This window comes from Phocoena sinus, chromosome 14, assembly GCF_008692025.1.
Source record: "Phocoena sinus isolate mPhoSin1 chromosome 14, mPhoSin1.pri, whole genome shotgun sequence".
NCBI classification, from domain to species: domain Eukaryota; kingdom Metazoa; phylum Chordata; class Mammalia; order Artiodactyla; family Phocoenidae; genus Phocoena; species Phocoena sinus.
Genome location: NC_045776.1, coordinates 50263436 through 50281783, shown reverse-complemented (window position 1 = coordinate 50281783; position 18348 = coordinate 50263436). Strand labels below are relative to the sequence as shown.

The window sequence follows — 18348 nt, the reverse complement described above, 5'->3', positions numbered from 1 at the left end:
CAGCAGAGGGACCCATACAAAGATGAAATGCAAACTTTCAAGCAGAGGAAGAATTTGTTTTCTCTACTTTTACTTAAAGCAGTCCTGGGGGTGCAAGTTTCTAAGATTCTTGGAGCTTCTGCATGAACTGTGACTTTGAAAGATTAGAAGGAGAAGTAGATCCCACCCATCAAGAAGCAAACCCAGTGCCTGAAACAGGAAAAGTGTCAGGGTCTGCACCTAGGACATGGAGAACTATCTACCTGGTCCCTACCTACCGCTACATCCCAATGCACCCCAAAGGTGGTGACCCAAAGCCACACCATCTGCATTGCAAGAAAGCCCATCTTTCTAGTCACTCGGGAGTGAGTGAGAAGGGCGGCTCAGTCAAAAGCACTACTGAGAGACCATCACCCACCTAGTAGTATAGCTAACGTAAGACAGACAACACCAAATGTTGGTGAAGACATGGAGAAACCGGAACTCTAACACATTGTTGGGTGGGAGGGTAAAATGGTACAGATGCTTTAGAAAACTGGCACTTTCTTTAAAAGTTAAACATATATCTACTGTAAGACCCAGAAACTCTACTCCTAGATATTTATCCAAGAGACATTAAAACATAAGTCCACCAAAAGCACTGTATGAGAATCTTGATGGCAGCTTTATTCATAACAGCCCAAAACTGGAAACATCCCAGGTGGGCATCAACAGGTGAATGGATAAACAAAGGGTTCGCACACTGGCACACTAGTCAGCAATAAAAGAGAAGAGACTAGTGAGACACCCAACAACCTGGATGAATCTCTAAATGCTATGCTGAATGAAAGAGCTAGACACAAAAGAATACTTCCTGTGTGTTTCCATTTATATGAGGCTCTAGAATAGACAGAACTTATGCATGGTAACAGAAATCAGATCAACAGGGGCTTCTGGTGGTCGGTGAGAGGGAGTGACTGAGAAGGGACGTGAGGAAACTTTCTGCAGTGACAGAAGTTTTCTATATCTTGATAGAGGTGTGAGTTACATGGGCATATACATTTGTCACAATTGATCAAGCTGCACATTTAAGATAGGTGCATTTCCTATGTGTATATCATATCTCAATTTTAAAATGTTTTGAGAGTACTACTAAATAATGAAGATACAAGTCAAAAAAGAAGAGGTAAGAAGAAACCAAAAAGAATAAAGCCCTGTTTTAAAACATCAGAAATTAACAGAGCCTTAAAAAAAAAAAAAAAAAAGGCTGCACCCGCGGGTCCTGGCTCTTACTGTGTCTTAATTGGTGCAGATGTGGGAGAATCAGGAAGCTGCTCTCCCTGACCCACACCCAGGCCTTGAAGTGGACACTCCAGATGGAAAGTATAATGAGCAAGTGGGAAAGAACGAAGTGCTGTTCCACCTTAAAAATGGGCTGGACCACCCACGGGTCCAATGAGGAAGCTAACGAATTGGCAGGAATTGAAGCTGCCAATCAGAGCAGTCCTCGAATACTTCCGGAGGAAAGAGATTCTCCTCAGCGGTTTTATTTGCTTAAGTTTTGTAATCAACCTTATGCCCCTATGAGAAAACATCACCAGACATCACCAGGACCCATCAAAGGGTTTAGGGCAACTGACCTGGCTTTATAAAGCTGGGAAAAATGGATCCCCAAGGGGTCTTCTAGATTCTCAGCTTCCATAATCTCACACACCAAATCCCTACCTTCGTATCCATCTGCCTTAATTACCTACTTGAGCAAACCTGTGTGCTTTTTGAAACAATGGGCCACTGCTTAGAGCTGGACATGGTTATGCATTACACAACTTCAGTATAAACACACTGCACTGTTAATAAAGACCACAACTGTATTTGTTACTTCATTCACGTAAAAGTAGGTGCGGTTCCACAGTGCTTCCCTGCAATGTTCACGGATTAGATACCCAAATTGGTGTTGGTATAGATGAACATCTCCGGCTTCTTCTGGAAGGCTGCCGCCAGTTCACAGGTAGCCGCACACCTACCTTCCCTGGGGCCTTTGCCTGAGCCCTGCTACGATGGCTACTGAGGCCCACAGGACTCCTGACCACTACGGCTGTGGGGCATCCCCTTGCAGGGAAGCTTTAGCTAAACTCCAGTCTCCCTCTGCTACTCACTTCCTCATCTTGGTCACATCACTTAACTCCTCTGGGTTTCAATTTCCTCATTTGTAAAATGTGGTGGCACCTTGGATAATCACTAAGGTTCCTTCCAGTTCTGATAAGCGTGAGTGTAACAGATGAACTAGCACAACCTCTTAGTGAAAGGCAGAGTGGCTTCTTTAAGTGAATATCATTCACCCAAATCCACTAGAAATCACTCAGGGGGAAAATGAACATGTAAACCAAGAAGAACCAGCAAGCATAACGCTCCAAAGGTCTTTGATTAAAAACCTATTTGAAAGGCAGAAGACACTTAGTAGGCTCTGAAATATCTGCTGGGTGGCAACCCTCTGGCTGCACGAAGGAATGCTGAGAGGCAGGATTTGGAGGCGGACACTCAGCGGTACAGGTAGGTGTTTAGGGTCAACACCAGGGTTTCATATGACTTGTAATTTTACAGAGGATAGGTTTTCAGGCTATGGGAGTGGGCAGAAAACAGTGGATGTGCTTCAGTATGGGCAAGTGTAGAAGCACTCATGGAGAAAAAAATAATTCAAATTATGCTAATGAGACAGCAGTTCAGATAGGTCATGTCCAATCTAGAAACATGACCCGAGTCACCATCAGCAATTCCCTGAGGATATTAGTTCAAACAGTCTGAAGCAGCTAAAAACACAAACAGAAAGGGGTTGCTGTTTGGGGCACAGTAGGGAGCTAGAAGGGGCTTCAGAAATAATCCAGTCCACCTTTCTTAATTTCCGGATAAGAGACTGAGACCCTGAGGGCTTGGGTAATGCCTCATGCATAGCAGAGGTCAATAAACATTAGTTTAAGTGTGACCAATAAAATGTGTATTTCCAGCCATGCTGCACACAGATATTTTTGCTTTATCTTTGCATCAACTTCAAAACCTTTCAAAGTAAAAAAACACAATGAAATAGAGGATTACGGAAAATTCCTGAATTTGGAAAACAACTCTAGGGTAATTGAGGCAGCAACAGGGTAAAGGTAAGTTTTCTTTTTTTAAATTTAATTCTATTTATTTATTTTTTATACAGCAGGTTCTTATTAGTTATCTATTTTATACGTATCAGTGTATATATGGGCGAAGGTAAGTTTTAAAATGACTTCTTTCATCTGGAATTATGAAAACTGGATGACAATATATGATAAAAATGTATAAAAGGATGTCACTGAGAAATAGGTGCAATTTGAACTTCTCCACCAAATCTTTAGCCCTAGGATTGAAGAGCAATTCTGGGTACTTGAAGGGAGAATTTTAGAAAAGGACAAAGCAAGCACTAGTTTATTTGGCAGATTATAAACCCGCCTGTACACCTGAGATTGCACCAGATGAAAACATCAACAATAAAAGATGGAAAAAGGTTCAATTCATGAGCAATAAATCCATAACGGGATACTAAGAACAGTTTCAAGTATGTGGGCCATTCCTAACCCTTAAGTTCGACACCCTAGAAGGCAGCTACATTCTCTTACAAAATTTCCCTCAGAGATATAACCGGAGTCAGAGCACTGGGTTGAATGGGCAATGTAAGATACACAAACAAACAAACAAAATCATGTTTACCTGTGGGGTGAGATGCAAATGCCAGGAGCACCACGCTGAAAAAGAAACAGCAGACTCGTGAAGAAAGCTTCCCCAGCACTGAGAAAACAACATCCATTTTCACCCATTCTACTTGGAAATAGTGAGATTTGCCTAAAAGCAAACTATCTGCACTGAATGGTCTCTTTCTGCCTAAACCCAGCTTGTCAGGGAGAGAGTGAGAATCTCCTGAAATGCCTCAGGTTCTGGCAAGAGGGCTGGATCTCCCCTGGGATGGACTCTGAGGGTCCGTGCCCCTCTTGGAGGGTCAGCCCTGCCACTAATGATTATCATATTCACCTAATCCACAGAGATTATTTGTCAGCTAAACAAAGCAGAGTCTAAATTACAAACAGGCTGCAGCCTAAAAGTTAGCTGTTGAATGTGAGCTAAATCACAAAATTCACTACACAGAAGAATAGGTAAATTTCCAGGAAGCTAGCCCACAAAATGACCCATGCCATCCATCCACCCTGTGTCTGAAAACTACCTGGACCAATTTGCAGTTGATGCTGTATGGGCTGATGCAGGCCATACCTGTGCTTGGCTGTCTCCCATCTTTATCTCTGGAAGCCTGTCCCATCTCCCGGCGCCTGTCTACAAGTGCCTTTGTGCGGTCCTAAGCCCACCTTCCGTACCCTCTTCCATCAAAACTCATGCCACGCAGGCAGCTGATTTAGTTGGAGGTTAGGAATGAAACTTTTAATTCAAATATAAGAAGGAAAGTTTTCTTAAAGCGCTGGATGGCCTGCTCTGGTTCTCAACCCTGGATACACATCCAAATAGTGTAACATCCTGGCTAGAATCTCTAAGGTACGGTCCGGGCATCCATTGTTTTTATTTGTTGTGGCTCCCGGAAGCTACAAAGTACCAGGATCAGGAACCACTGCCACAAATCTCCAGTTGGTGACACGACAGCCAGGGAAACCAATGTGAGCTCCTCAGCCCTGCTCTTGGGTTATCTCCCAGCATCGTTTCTGTTTTTCTGATGGTTTTCAGAGGAACAGCATCACAGAAAGAGGCAGGAGGAGAGGAGGGTTGTGACAACGGCCGTAAGAATAGTCACATTCTGGTCATTCGGAAGTTGTAGGTTTGTGAGACAAGGGTTTACAGGTAGCTAGCTGTAAAAGAATACACACACTACAGACAAGACTGGAGATTCCCTGTCCTTCTCATGGGCGTCTGCTTGCTGTCTCTTCTTTCTCCGGAAAACACATACCCTGTACATACTCCATTACTCTCTCGCCGGAAAACACATACCCTGTACATTCTCCATTATTCTGTCTCTCTCCGGAAAACACATACCCTGTACATTCTCCATTATTCTGTCTCTCTCCGGAAAACACATACCCTGTACATTCTCCATTATTCTATCTCGCTGGATCCCCTCTTGGCTTCAACTTCAGCAGCAGAAGTTATTGCTCCTATGGCAGGATGTGAGGGGCCCCTTTCCATCCCAAAACATGTCCCAGGGCCTGACATGGTATCCCAAATGCCATCATCGGAATCACCCCAAAGGGTGACTCTAAAAGAAAACACTAGGGAGTTAAAAATAAGAGATAATTAAATAAAAGAGTTGACTCTCTAGTCCATGTCTGAATTTTGTAAATACAGAGTTACACCCACCTAATTCCTACACTGTGATGACCTGGGGAGCAAGAACCATATTTTATTTGTCTTTGGAGCTCAGGTATTTAGCAGGGCCAGATACATAGCAGGTTCTCCCTATGTTTTCAAACCAGCAGAGAGAGATCAAACCAGCAGGCAGAGCTCCGGGTTGGCACCTACAGGCGCAGCTACCCTACAGAGCTGAGTGAATGCAGATCTCTGGAGGCTGATACCCAGGGCCTGTGGGAAATCGAATCTCAGTCCTGGCTCATCTTCATCACTTGTACTGAAAGAAGACGTGGAAACAGCAGTGTGGCTTTGGCGGGGTGTGCAGCAGGCTGAGGCAGGAAGCCTTGAGCACCTGGCTCCCAGGTAGTGAAACCCTCACACGGGGGAGGGCAGAGAGGGGGGAGGGCAGGAGCTGGGGGTCACAGCGGCTGTTTTTTTCCACCCCCAAAACCCTCTGCTGCTCGCCTTGGCTATAAGCTCTGTGAGGAAAAAGAACTGTCTACAGTAGTCCGATGTCATGGAAACATTTCAAACACCAAGAGACTTCTGCATTTTCAGAAACATCTCTTGAAAAGGCAGCTGGTGGGTCTGGGCAGAGTGGAACTAATGACTGTTCCACTGAGTACAAAAGAGGCCCCAGCTATGTTTGGGTTGAATCCTGTCTTCAAAAAGGCATTTTCATAAATATTAAGATATTTAGGAACTTTACCTGTAGGTAGAGAACACAGATCTTGAACGTTTTAAGCCAACTTCCTGCAGAAATCCATGTGGCCAAAGGCTGAGAGGCACCTCTCCGACCTTGGTCCTCTGGACTGAATGTTGTTGCATTAGGCAAACTTGAGTTCTAGACAGCAAAACCTCACTTTCTCAATTAGGTCCCTCAGTGCACCATGTGGGACTCTCAGAATGCAAGAATACTCCCCAGCTATTCTACTTAGCAGCCAACCCCTATTCTTTACTTGGCTTGGGGCAACGGTACAAATGGAAATCCATATACTACACTTACATATTATAAATCAAGCCTCAAACTTCATCCTACCTTAACAAATACACCTTCAAAGCAACCTGAAAGTCCAGATTAAAATTTAGAATTCTTGGAGTCCTTGGAGCTTCTTGTCAGAAGGTGTTAGTGTGGGGACATCCTGCCTCTGGCTCCCGGCTCCCAGTGCACCCTCTTCTCTCCCGACACCAGACTCCATCCTGCACCCAAGGACCTCAAACATGTGTGTGTGGACACCTCAGTCTGCAAGCCCACCCTCCATGCACATCCCTCATACTAACAGCCTCTCTTTGGACATCCATTGGGTCTCGGAATGAGTTAAGAAGACAGACCCAGGGAGGCCTTGGAATCCACTTGGGTCGGAAATTCCAAGGCCCAGTCTAGAAGGAAGGGTGTGGGCTCTTAGCCTTACAGACTCCATATGCCTTGGGGAGAGGCATGGCTCTCTGAAGTGTGGGGCTGGATGGAAGCCCTTCTTGCCTGGCCTAACGGCAGGACCACTATTTAGTTTCTGCAGTTCTGATCATCTCACCAATTATTTAGCTTGCCTTGCTGGCAGGCAGGCACACTGGCTCAGATCTCCCTTATCAAAATATTACTGGATATAACTGACTCACTTTGCTGTACAGCAGAAACTAACACAACGTCGTAAATAAACTATACTCCAATAAAAAAATTAATAGAAAATATATACATTATTGGAAAATAAAAATCCATTAGCTCTAGAAGAATATGAGTTATTCTTTGAAAATTTAAATTATATTTTACCTGAATAGATAGTTTAAGTACTGCTGGTCAATGTCACTAAGAAATGAGGAAAAAAAAAAACATAAAAGGTAAAATAATATGTGTTTAACATACACAAAATAGTCATTTTCTTCCATTAATAAATTAGATCTATGTATAAGTTCCTAGATTTATAAATCATTAATAAACACTAAGAAAAGTACTTTATATTCAAAACCATTTCCTGGCTCATTTTTTAAAAACGTTTTCAATTTAGTACTATCACATGCATTTTCACTTGTGGCCGATTATGTGTACATTTGCCATTTTAAAAGGAGTGTCAGCTCTCTCAGGTCACTGGACTGGCTTCTAGGGCTACCATACTTGACAAATAAAAATACAGGACACCCAAGTAAATCTGAAATTCACATAAAGAATAATGTTTTAGTCGAAGTATGATCCAAATATTGCATGAAACATACTTAAACTAAAAAAATTATTTGCTGCTTCTCTGAAATTCAAATTTACCTGGGTATCCTGTATTTTATCTAACAACTCTACTGGCTTCTTGCTGAAAAAACACTTTATTCAAAGAAAAAATGGTGCTCTAAGGACCCACCACATACCCTCAGCATGTATAACCTTCTCCCAGGAGTCAGTCCCTTCAGACCTTTCTTTGTGGGCCTCAGACGGCCCCGAAACCCAGTGGCCAGCTGGCCAGTGGAGGGCTCTGACCTGGCGGCTCCAGCCCAACCAAGGCCTGAATTCTCATCTTTTTCATTTACATTCAGCAACTCTGTTCCACTGACTGCCCTCAACAAAGGCCTCATTTTACCCCAGAACAGAGCTGGCGACGGGGGAGGCTTCTGGGTCTAAAGTTAGGAAGGGGTTGGAGAAACAAGAAAAAAGACTTGTGCCTCTGAGCTGGAGGAAGTGAACTGGGGCCCAAGGCAGCCGGTCACGCAATTTTTGTCAAAATGTCATCTAAAGGGCCACCCTGAAGGAAGAGGAGAGAGACTTCCAGGCTCTTTGCACATCGCTGGCAATGGTTCAGGTACTGATGGACCCGGCCTGCTGCCCTCCCCCCATCCTGGACTCATGGAGTCTCTGGCTGATGGAAGAAGCTCACGACCCCATGGGTCTCACCCCTTTCCTTTAACCAAAGGACGACTCACCAAATTTTAAAAGTTTACCTTAACGCGTTGGGTTTCTGGGATTTCTGTAGTATCTTATAAGCCCCTGGAAAGGAAGCAACACAAGTCACTGGCACGCAGCATTCTGTGGAGGCGGCCGTCTGGTGCTTCCTGGGAAGCATGAAACGCGCAGGGAGAAGGGCCCCTCTTCCCTGCAAGGGTCACCCGCAGCCAATAGGGGGCGACCAAGGGCACTTTGGAGAATTTCAAGGATGCACATTCGATAATCCCCCAGATGATGCAGTTCATAGACAGACTGCTGGGCTGGAAAGGCTCGCGGTCCCCAGAAGGACACAATTAACAGGATTGTTAAGCCTGGATTTCCTTTGATGGTGATGAGAAACACCGCTGGACTTCTGACCCATGTGTCACAAAGTCAGGGCACTGTTTTTCCCTCTAAGACTACAGATAGGAAACACTGGTTTGAAATAAAGTAGATGGTCCTTTTATTTCACCCACTTAATTTTTTTTTTTTTTTTTTTTTTTTTTTTTTTGGTATACTGCTGAAAGAGTGTTTTTGACACAAACCTCTGGATCTGGATCTCTTCTCACCATTTTTAGAGAAGACCAACCAGCACTGCACAAGTGGATTTGAGCAAGCAAAGCCTGGGCCCTGGCGAGTTAATGAATGTTTGTCATGAGAAAGGCGAGACTCTATGGAGACTGAAAACATTTCAGGAAAACTCCAAAACAGAAAAATCAAACCAGAAAAATGCCTATTTAATTTTAACCTTGACACCTTGGATTTCATCTTCCTATTGCCCAGGATCACTAAAAAGTGGATACATGATAAGGAATAATAAGTCTCAATTGTTTCAGTAAGACTTCTTTAAAAACTTACCAACGGGGCTTCCCTGGTGGCACAGTGGTTGAGAATCCACCTGTCGATGCAGGGGACACGGGTTCAAGCCCTGGTCCGGGACAATCCCACATGTCGTGGAGCAACTAAGCCCGTGCGCCACAACTACTGAGCCTGCGCTCTAGAGCCCACGAGCCACAACTACTGAAGCCCACACACCTAGAGCCCATGCTCCGCAATAAGAGAAGCCACCACAGTGAGAAGCCCATGCACCGCACGAAGAGTAGCCCCCACTCGCCGGAACTAGAGGAAAGCCCACACAGCAACAAAGACCCAACACAGCCAAAAATGAATAATTAAATAAATAAATTTATTAAAAAACCCTTACCTATGCAGAATAAGTGAACTACAGCCCAGAAATAACCATCTGGATCAAACTGTAACACAAGATTAAAAACAAAAAAAATTGGCTGTAAGTACAGACAAACGGGATCCAGCATGATGATCAGAAACACTAAACGTCAATGCACAGTGCCAGGCATGGTGCCAGACAGGACTCTGGGGCCTTGGACCAGTCCCTCCTTATTTCTCACCCGGTTGCCTACAACATTTCCTAACAGGGCTCCCTGCCTCCAGCATCTCTTTCCCCATCCCCCCCAATCCCCAGCACTGCATCTCTAAAAAGTAGACCTGATGGTGCCACCTATTGCTTAAAATCATCCAGCCATCCCCCAGCGACTTCAGGATGAAATCCAAACTCAGGACACCCAAGAATCCCTATGACAAGCTCCTATCAACCCAACCAGTCCCATCCACTGCCCATCCCCCTCCAGAGAAAGAGAACTTGCACTTCCCTGGCCAACTCAGCTGAGGGGCACTCCCGCCTCTTCTTCCCTTCCTTTTTCCATTTATCTCACCTGACACACTCTGTTTTACTTGTGACCTGTCTCTGTCTCCACCCCGCACTAGATGATTAATTCCAAGAGGGCAGGAATTTGCCCAGGGACGCACACATAGTAGGTGCTCAATAAAGTTGAATCACAGGCCACTCAGGACGCCTCTAGGGCTCTGTCCGTACCTGCCTTCTTCTCCTGGGTTGCTCCTCCTCACCCTTTAAGATTTAGGTACAGTAAGCAGATCCTGGCTCCAGCATCAGAAAGATCCGGGTTAATTCTCTTGCCCCCTTCCCTTCCCCACATCCAAAAGACTATTGCCCATCTGCTATAAACTAGCATGGTAATTAAAAACATGTCTTTTGGGGCTTCCCTGGTGGCGCAGTGGTTGAGAGTCCGCCTGCCGATGCAGGGGACACGCGTTCGTGCCCCGGTCCGGGAGGATCCCACATGCCGCGGAGCAGCTGGGCCCGTGAGCCATGGCCGCTGAGCCTGCGCGTCCGGAGCCTGTGCTCCGCAACGGGAGAGGCCACAGCGGTGAGAGGACCACGTACCGCAAAAAAAACACATGTCTTTTGGAGGCAGACAAGTCTAGGTTTGAAGACTGGTTGTGCCACGATCTATACACTCACTATACCAAGCAGGTGAAAAAATTATTTTAATCTAAGTCTGTTTCTTCTTCTGTAAAATAGTAATCCTAACCATTCAAGGTTTGTTGTGAGAATTCAATGAAACAGAGCATACAGAGATCTCAGCACAGTGCCTGGCACACAAGTGTTCAATATATGATGGCTTTCATGTTACTAATACTTGATATATTAACTGGAACAAAATAAAGGATCAGTGACTTAAAAAGAAAGAAAGAAAGAAAGAAAATAGAAAGATCTGGGTTAAATTCTAAAATCCCCACTTATTTGTTAGCTGGTGACCTTTTGGGCCTCGCTATTCTTCAGCTATGAAATGGAGATAATAATAGCTTCTACCCTTGTGGAATTGCTGTGAGATTAAATAGAATAAGGCACTAAAGCATTGGCACAGAGCCTGGCACACAGTAAGCTCCCTATAATTGCTCCCTATTCCTGCTCTGAGCCTCGAAGGATCCCACACCTCCCTGGACAGAGCCCTGGCCTTCCTGTGTTATAATTATCTGTTCATCGTCTGCCCCTTCCCCTTTGCTCTGACTAGACTCCAACTTCTGCCTGGATGATGGCAATTCCTCCTTGTGCCCCCAGAGCCTGCCTTGGTGCCTAACACTTGATGGGAACTGAATAAATGCTAGGGAAGAAAAGAAAGAAAAAAAGAGCCCGAAATGAGATGACTCCTGGAGGTGGGGGTGGGTTCTCAGGGCCTAATAAAGAAAAACTCAGTCTGACAAAGTGAAAATCACTGTGCAGGTGAGGCCCTTGGGATGAGAGGAAAAGAAAACCAACTTCACCTCAGTGTGTGGGGCTGGAGTCATTTGGATGTGCAGGTCCTCCCAGCACGTACAGAGGGTGGACCGCCCCCATCGTGGCACCCAGAGGCCCGAGGTCTGCGGGCTCCCCTGCTGCAGCCTGGGAGAAGGCAGAGACCTGAGGAGAGGTGTTGGCCTGGCCAAAAAGTGCCCTAGGGCCCCGAAAGTTTGCTTTTACATGCCTTTGTACAGGCCAAGGTTATCCTGCTCCTCAAAGGAAGGATTCGGAAATTCTGCTCATCCACGCAGGCTTCAGAGATACCTGGAAGGCAAAGTGAGTCCGCCTGAACTCACCTGGGAGTCGTTGAAGGGCAGGCACCCTGCAGCAGCCAGGAGGAAGAGGGCACTGTGGAGAGGAGGTAAACACGCAGTTTCACTTGTCAACATCAAGGGTGAGTCCCGGAGAGTGTGGAGGTTGAAATACACGGACTGGAGCTCGGATGAGGCAAAGATCTCGTGAGACCACACCCAATTCCCCCGTTCATCCTCTGAGAACCTCACTACCCATGTAGTTTTCAATTATGTGCTCTGCTGACACCAGTTTCTTCTCTGGGGCTCGGCTAGCCATCTTCCCAGAGACAGGCATTTGCAGGACATGTGCAAAAGCACAGCTGGCTCACTTGAGAAAAACAGTATATATAAAAGGAAACTTTCTTTAAACTACCGATCCCCAAAAATACACTAGTGGAAAATTGGGCAAGCAGACTACAGTTGTTCCGCTTACCAATAAGAAAACACCACGGAAAGCACATTACAAACTTATCACCTTATCCAAATGATCAAACTTAACATCTCCAATAGCAGGACAGAGCTACATCATGTGCCTCCTGATACGATGTACTGAGAAGGGCACAACGTCACTCATGTGGTATTCCTGCCAAATATGCATAACCTGGACTGAATCACAAGGAAACACTGAGACAAACCCACATTCAGGGATAGTCCACAAAACAATGGGCTTACACTATTCAAACTATGAAACCAATGAAAGGCAGTAAAATGTCGAGAAACTGTTCCAGATTAAAGGATATGAAAGAGACATGACATCTTTGGGGGAAGAAGTTACTATAAAAGACAATATCGGGATCATTGGCCAAATTTGAACATCGACTCAATATTACATAACAGTATTGTATCCAATGTTAATTTTCTAAACTTAAACATTGCACTGTGGTTATAAAAGAGCTTCTTATTTTTAGGAGATACGCTTTGCAGTATTTAGGGGTAGAGTCATAACCCCTGCAACTTATTCTCAAATGGTTCAGAAAAGAGTAAGAATAATTATGTATATATTCTTACATATATATATGTATCATCTCCATATATATATGGAGAGAGAAAGAAAGCAAATACAAAAAACGTTATCAGTGGGTGAATCTAGATAAAAGGTATATGGGAGTTCTTTGTAATATTCTTGGAGCTTTTCTATCGGTTTTAACTTTTTCCCAAATAAGGGAATTCCCTGGCGGTCCAGTAGTTAGGACTCAGCGCTTTCATTGCCAAGGGCAGGGGTTCAGTCCCTGGTTGGGGAACGAAGATCCTGCAAGCCACGAAGCGTGGCCAAAAAAAATAATAATAAAATAAAACAAACAAAAAAAAGTTTCATTAGAAAAAAATCTCTTATACATACCAAAATATTTATGGCTGAAACGCTACAATGCCTGGGATTTGCTGAAATGAGGCGCTGGGTAGAGGCTTAAGTTGAAAACTGTTGAATCTGGGGGATGAGTCTACAGAGCTTCATCATACTGTTCTGTCTACTTTTATATCTGTTTAGAAATTTCCATAATAAAAGGTTCTTTTTATAATTCTTGCACAAAAAAGTAACATTGCCAATCACGATATTTTCACATTTTCTCATTCATTAGAAAGTCGATTTGGAGATACTTTTTGGCTTAGAAATCAGTGGTTTTTAGATGGTATATGGGCTTCATATACCAAAATATCTTGGCCTATAGCTTTTGCCAATCATTCTCTCCTCCGAAAGAAAGGCACCAGAAAACACAAAACCCAAAGGACCACGTGCTTTCCCCCCCCCCTTTCCATTTTATGATGCAACAACATATTCAGGGTTGGGTCCCTTCTGACCATTGCATTACGCAGCGAGCAGCAAAGGATCAAAGACATAAGTGGGGGCAGTGAATACAGCATCTTCACTGTTAGGGAACTTTATCATATGACATCTCACACCAGTATATGTTCTACATACATATCAAATTCTGTATTACTTACATATATCTACGTAATACACAACAGCCTGATACTCATAACCTAAGTACACTGGCAATAGTGATGTTAATCAGTTCTGTCCACACACACCCCACACACACACAGTCTTCACTGTTGTCATCACACATAGTGTGTAACCCTTAAAAGACTAGCATGGCTGCTGGGCCTGAGGCAGGAGGATGGGTACAGAGGAATCCTCAGAGCTGGGGCCTCAGGGCCTCAGGAAGGGCAGGACAACATGGGACAGGTTCTAACCACTCCAGTCCACCCACTCCTATAGCCTCGCCAACTTTAAAGGCACACACTCAAACAGCCTTGAGACAATTCCCTGGCACCCGACTGCTGAGGGATTCAGAGGTCAGGGTGGGGTGAGAGGAGGGAGGTTGTCCAGGAGGGTTTCTGGGACTGCACAGGAATAGGCAGGTTGTAGGCTGGGGGAGAGGAGAACCCTCATGGTTTTGGTGTCTGCCTGCAGTGGACAGAGGCTTTAGAGGATGCAGGATGCTTCCCCATCCACAGGCAATGAGCATTAGATCCCCTCAAGCAGACAAGCCCTCAGGGCTGAGGGGAGAAGTGCCAGGTGTGAGGCAGCCCCTGGTTTCCCACCGAAATTGGCCTTGAGCTACACCTGATGACATCAGGCATAAATGGGTTTTAATGCCTCTCTTTAACACCTGCTAATCTTTTAAACAAGAGGATGCTTCCTGACAGTGGGATTTTTTTTTTCTTCAAGTAGCAGCCTGTAATAAAGGCAAAAAAAGGAGATTGGATGAAAGCCCAGAAATATATGAAACAAAAAGTCCTAAATCCACGTATCAAAACATTCTGCTGGTTTTCTATCTTCAGGACCGAGCTTCGCAGCTACTGCCGAGGAAGCAGGAAGCCACCAGAGGACAAGGCATCCAGGTCAGAATTAGCACAACAGGAGCACAGGGACCTGCCAGAGGGTCCATCCCAGTTCATGTTTCAGCTGGGAAGAATGAGGCACAGAGAGGTATGAAACCTGCCCACGGTCACGGTGCTGTGTGGCCCAAGACCACGACTCAGATCCGTGGATTCGCAGGCCAGTACTTTTCCACCATGGGAATTCTTAAAAACCCAATGAGGATCAAACATTATTTTTAAAACTTTAAGTCACTTCCATTTTTCCATTTTCATTCTTCATCAGTATTGCACAACTCTTAGTGAAATTCTGGGCATCAATGGCTAAAATCTAGCATGAGTTGTTTTCCCCTTAGGGATAAAATATTTCAGAAAAAAAAAAAGAGCAAATTTGAGAATAAGACACAAAATAGGGATATGTGAGTGTCTGTAATAAATTCCTCTGTCAACTCTCAAGTATGAATTGTCAACAGACGGTTTCTCATCGAAGTTAATATCAGGTTAAATCTTCTATTTTAGATGTTTGTGCAGTTGTTTTTTGTTTTTTTTAAACTTACCTACAGATCTTTGCAGGAGATGTTTTCTGTATGAAAATAAAGAGACGTACAATTAGTCTTTGAAAACTTTTTTGTTCCCCTTAAAAGTAAATATTTAGATCAAGAGGCACATAAATTATGAATAAGTTTATTGGGGGCTTAACAACTTGCTGCACTTCAGTATTTATTGAGGCTTTTTCTGCTTGGACCAAAGGAAGGATGACTCAGAGGTCCAGAGTTGAGTCACTTCGGCAAAGCACTCTGGATGAGTAGTTTTACCGCTCTCACCATTAGAACTATGTTTACCCACAAAAAAGCAAAATGACGCCACGCCCAAGCCTTCGAATATCTTACACACCATGAAAAGGAGAGAGAAATCAATGTACCCTGTGTAGGAAAAGAAATTAAGCTCTTGTTCAACTTCTCTTCCGGTCTCTTTAAATTTTCCTTTCATTAATCCAGCTCTGACCCTGAGCAGTGCTATAAATTCTCTGGTATGATGTGTAAATTAGGAAACAGAAAAAAGGAGAAGGGACATTTGACTCCATCCCTAGAGAGAAGGAAAAAAGGGCAGATTGGGGAAATCTAAAGTTGCCGTTTAGAGCTCCCTGAAATGAAGAAATTCTAATGCATACTCTACCTTTGTTACCTCCTTTTTATTGGTCAGTTTAAGGGAATTAGTCCTTGGCACTTGGGAAGAAAGCTCTAGCAGGAAGAAGCATAGATTTTTTTCATATTTGACAGGGGAAATGGTCAGGCAAGATAATAGATTAATTCTGGACATTTCAGAAGGATTATTTTGCTAGTTGAGGACAAACTGCAATTTTCTTTTACTCCAGCTCAGATAAAGTGTGAACTATGAACATATTGTTTAAAAATGAAGCACTCAAAAGGTACAAAATTTCAGTTATTATAAAATAAGCAAAGCCTGGGGACGAAACATACAGCGCGGTGACTAACTATAGTTAACAGCAGTGTATTGTACTGAATATATTCGAAAGTTGCTAAGAGAGTAGATCTTAAAACTTCTCATCACAAGAGAAACAAATGCGTGGTGATGGATGTTAACTAGATTTATTGTGGCGATCATTTCGAAATATATACAAACATTGAATCATTATATTGAACACCTGAAACAAATATAATTTTATCTGTCAATTATATCTCAATTTTTTAAAAAAGTAAAGCACTGGCAAGAGAAACGTGTGGTTTGCTATGAAGGTTATCTTAAGCTTTCATGTGTGACTAAATAATCCACGTTGCATTGTTTTAATAAACACACGATGTTGTGTGTACAAAGCAGTGGCTCCCATCTTTAGATCCTTTGTTACCTCTTATACGTTATCTTTCATCTTTGTGGAACCGGCCTCAGCAGAGCCCAAAGGCAAAGCCAACCTTGACTCCACTGCCCCCCAGTGGGGACACTTATCCCTTCAGTACAGAAAGGATGACACACGCAGAGGTGACCTGGCTCCCACCTGGATAATTGCCCCCAACATGGGAACACGTGTCACTCAAAGATTCTGAGCTAAATAAAGCTGACATCTCCAGAGTTCGGAGGAAGAGAAGGAATGGAGAGGATGGAAACAAAAAGGATGCTCAACTCTTCCATGAGTGACATGTTCACCAGCAGGTGCTCGGGGGCTTCCGTTACAGGGCAGCAAATCAACCCTAGTGCCTGAAGGAGTTTGCCCATCCCACAGAGGAGAGTCCTTTTTATTTTGACCTCCTCTGACTACAGGAGCCCAGAACCTGAGACATGGAGAGTGAAAACCAGCAAGAAATTCATTACAGAGCTCCCAGCCCCCAAGGCTCCAAGAGCAACCGAGGAGTCTGTGTCCGAGATTCCCCTCTGCAAGCCCTTCGGTCCCCAAATCACCCAGTGATAAGTCCTAACGACATCTCAGCTCTGCGTGGGTCACTATAACTCCTCAAAAGTCACGTTGCCCAAGTCACAGTAAGTAGCTGACGCTGCTCTGGGTGAGCTGTAAGTAGCTGACGCCGTTCTGGGTGAGCTAACGCGCTCTGAGGACTGCTGGTGCTGTCCTAGGTGCTCGACACATATTGACTCGTGTCACTACGGGTTAATGTACAGTCCTGGGTTACGTGCTAGGATTCTGAGGCACAGAGAAATCAGTTAAGTTGCTTGGGATCACAGGGTGTGCGCCCAGGCGATCGACCTCCAGAGTCTGACCCTTTTGGACTCTATTCTGTCACAGCCAGTCCTGCAGTGACACCCACCGGCCCTTTCAGGCCTTCATTGGCTGCTTCCTCTCTGCCTGGAGTGCCCAGAAAATTCCTACCCATTTGTGTGACTGGGTTCAAATCTGGCCCTTGGAAGCAGACTTACCAGCGGTCGCCCCCCAGTGCACCCACACGCCTGTTCCAGCCCATAGGACATTCTATGGGCATCCCAGCACCTGTTTACATGTCAGCTCGCCATTCAGCCTGAGTTCTGTGAGGGTGATAAATGTGTCTCTCCACATCTGTAGCTGTAGAGCTAGCAAGATGTTCGACATGTAGCATATACTTCATAAATGTTGAGCGAACCAATGAATGAATAGCAGTATTCTAAGGTTAAACCGTGACAAATATATCTGCAAGTTATTGAGACTAATTCCACAAGCCACACGCTAACTTAGAGTCAAACTGTGTGCCTCTGTGTGTGCACATACACAAACAACTAGTTATGGATGGCGACAATGAACCACAGCCCAGATAGAGCTTATTCTCATCATCTGGGAGCAAGGTCATGAAGAGGTCAACTCTACTCTCCCAAGGCCATTCTAGGGAAACCTGACACATAACGGACCAAAGAGCCCACGTCCGGAGTCACAGGTCAAGTCTGAGAGACGGCGTCCAACCACGTTCCTCATGACACCTGGTCGCTTGGTCGTGGCTCCAGGCTGAACGCTCAGGAATGTAAATCGTATGAAGAACATATCACGGTCATCTTCATCACAGAGCAGATTTTAACGCCAAACTACTAGAAACCACCTACAAATCTACAAACAGGGACCGGCCAACACACTGCATTCCACGTGGAGAGAAATGAGGCATTTAGGGATTCCGACAAATCGATCAATGGAAAAACAGGACGTATTTTATCATTTCTGTAAATATTCTACATATGTCTGAACTGAATGAATGAAGTCGTTTCCTCTAGGAAGTAAGATCACAGTTGATTTCTGCCATTTTTTTTCTCTGCATTTTCTACGACTTATTACATCTTATGATATTCATAAAGGAAAGAAAGGGTTTTTTAAAAAAATAACTAAATAGATATGTAACCCACTCAATTGTTTCCTAATTTGC

General features: G+C 44.3%; 1 protein-coding gene across 21 annotated transcripts in view; it reads right to left on the bottom strand.

The window, feature by feature from the left end:
- Positions 1 to 18348, bottom strand: part of TMEM241 (transmembrane protein 241) — a 108647-nt gene that overhangs the window by 50063 nt on the left and 40236 nt on the right. For 13 of the 21 annotated variants that reach the window (XR_004345358.1, XR_004345360.1, XR_004345361.1 and 10 more), the window contains exons 6-11: positions 15055 to 15080; positions 11681 to 11732; positions 9429 to 9477; positions 8242 to 8287; positions 7091 to 7126; positions 3688 to 3722 (exon numbers count right to left, since the gene is read on the bottom strand). Coding sequence is in view for 7 of the 21 variants with exons in the window: in XM_032602556.1 (XP_032458447.1) it covers positions 3688 to 3722; positions 7091 to 7126; positions 8242 to 8287; positions 9429 to 9477; positions 11681 to 11732; positions 15055 to 15080 (244 nt within the window). In the remaining 14 variants the exon portion in view is untranslated. Of the gene's footprint in view, positions 1 to 3687; positions 3723 to 5055; positions 7127 to 8241; positions 8288 to 8769; positions 8855 to 9082; positions 9123 to 9428; positions 9478 to 11680; positions 11733 to 15054; positions 15081 to 18348 lie in introns of all 21 variants that reach the window. The other 8 variants (XR_004345369.1, XR_004345370.1, XR_004345368.1 and 5 more) reach the window with 7 other exon arrangements.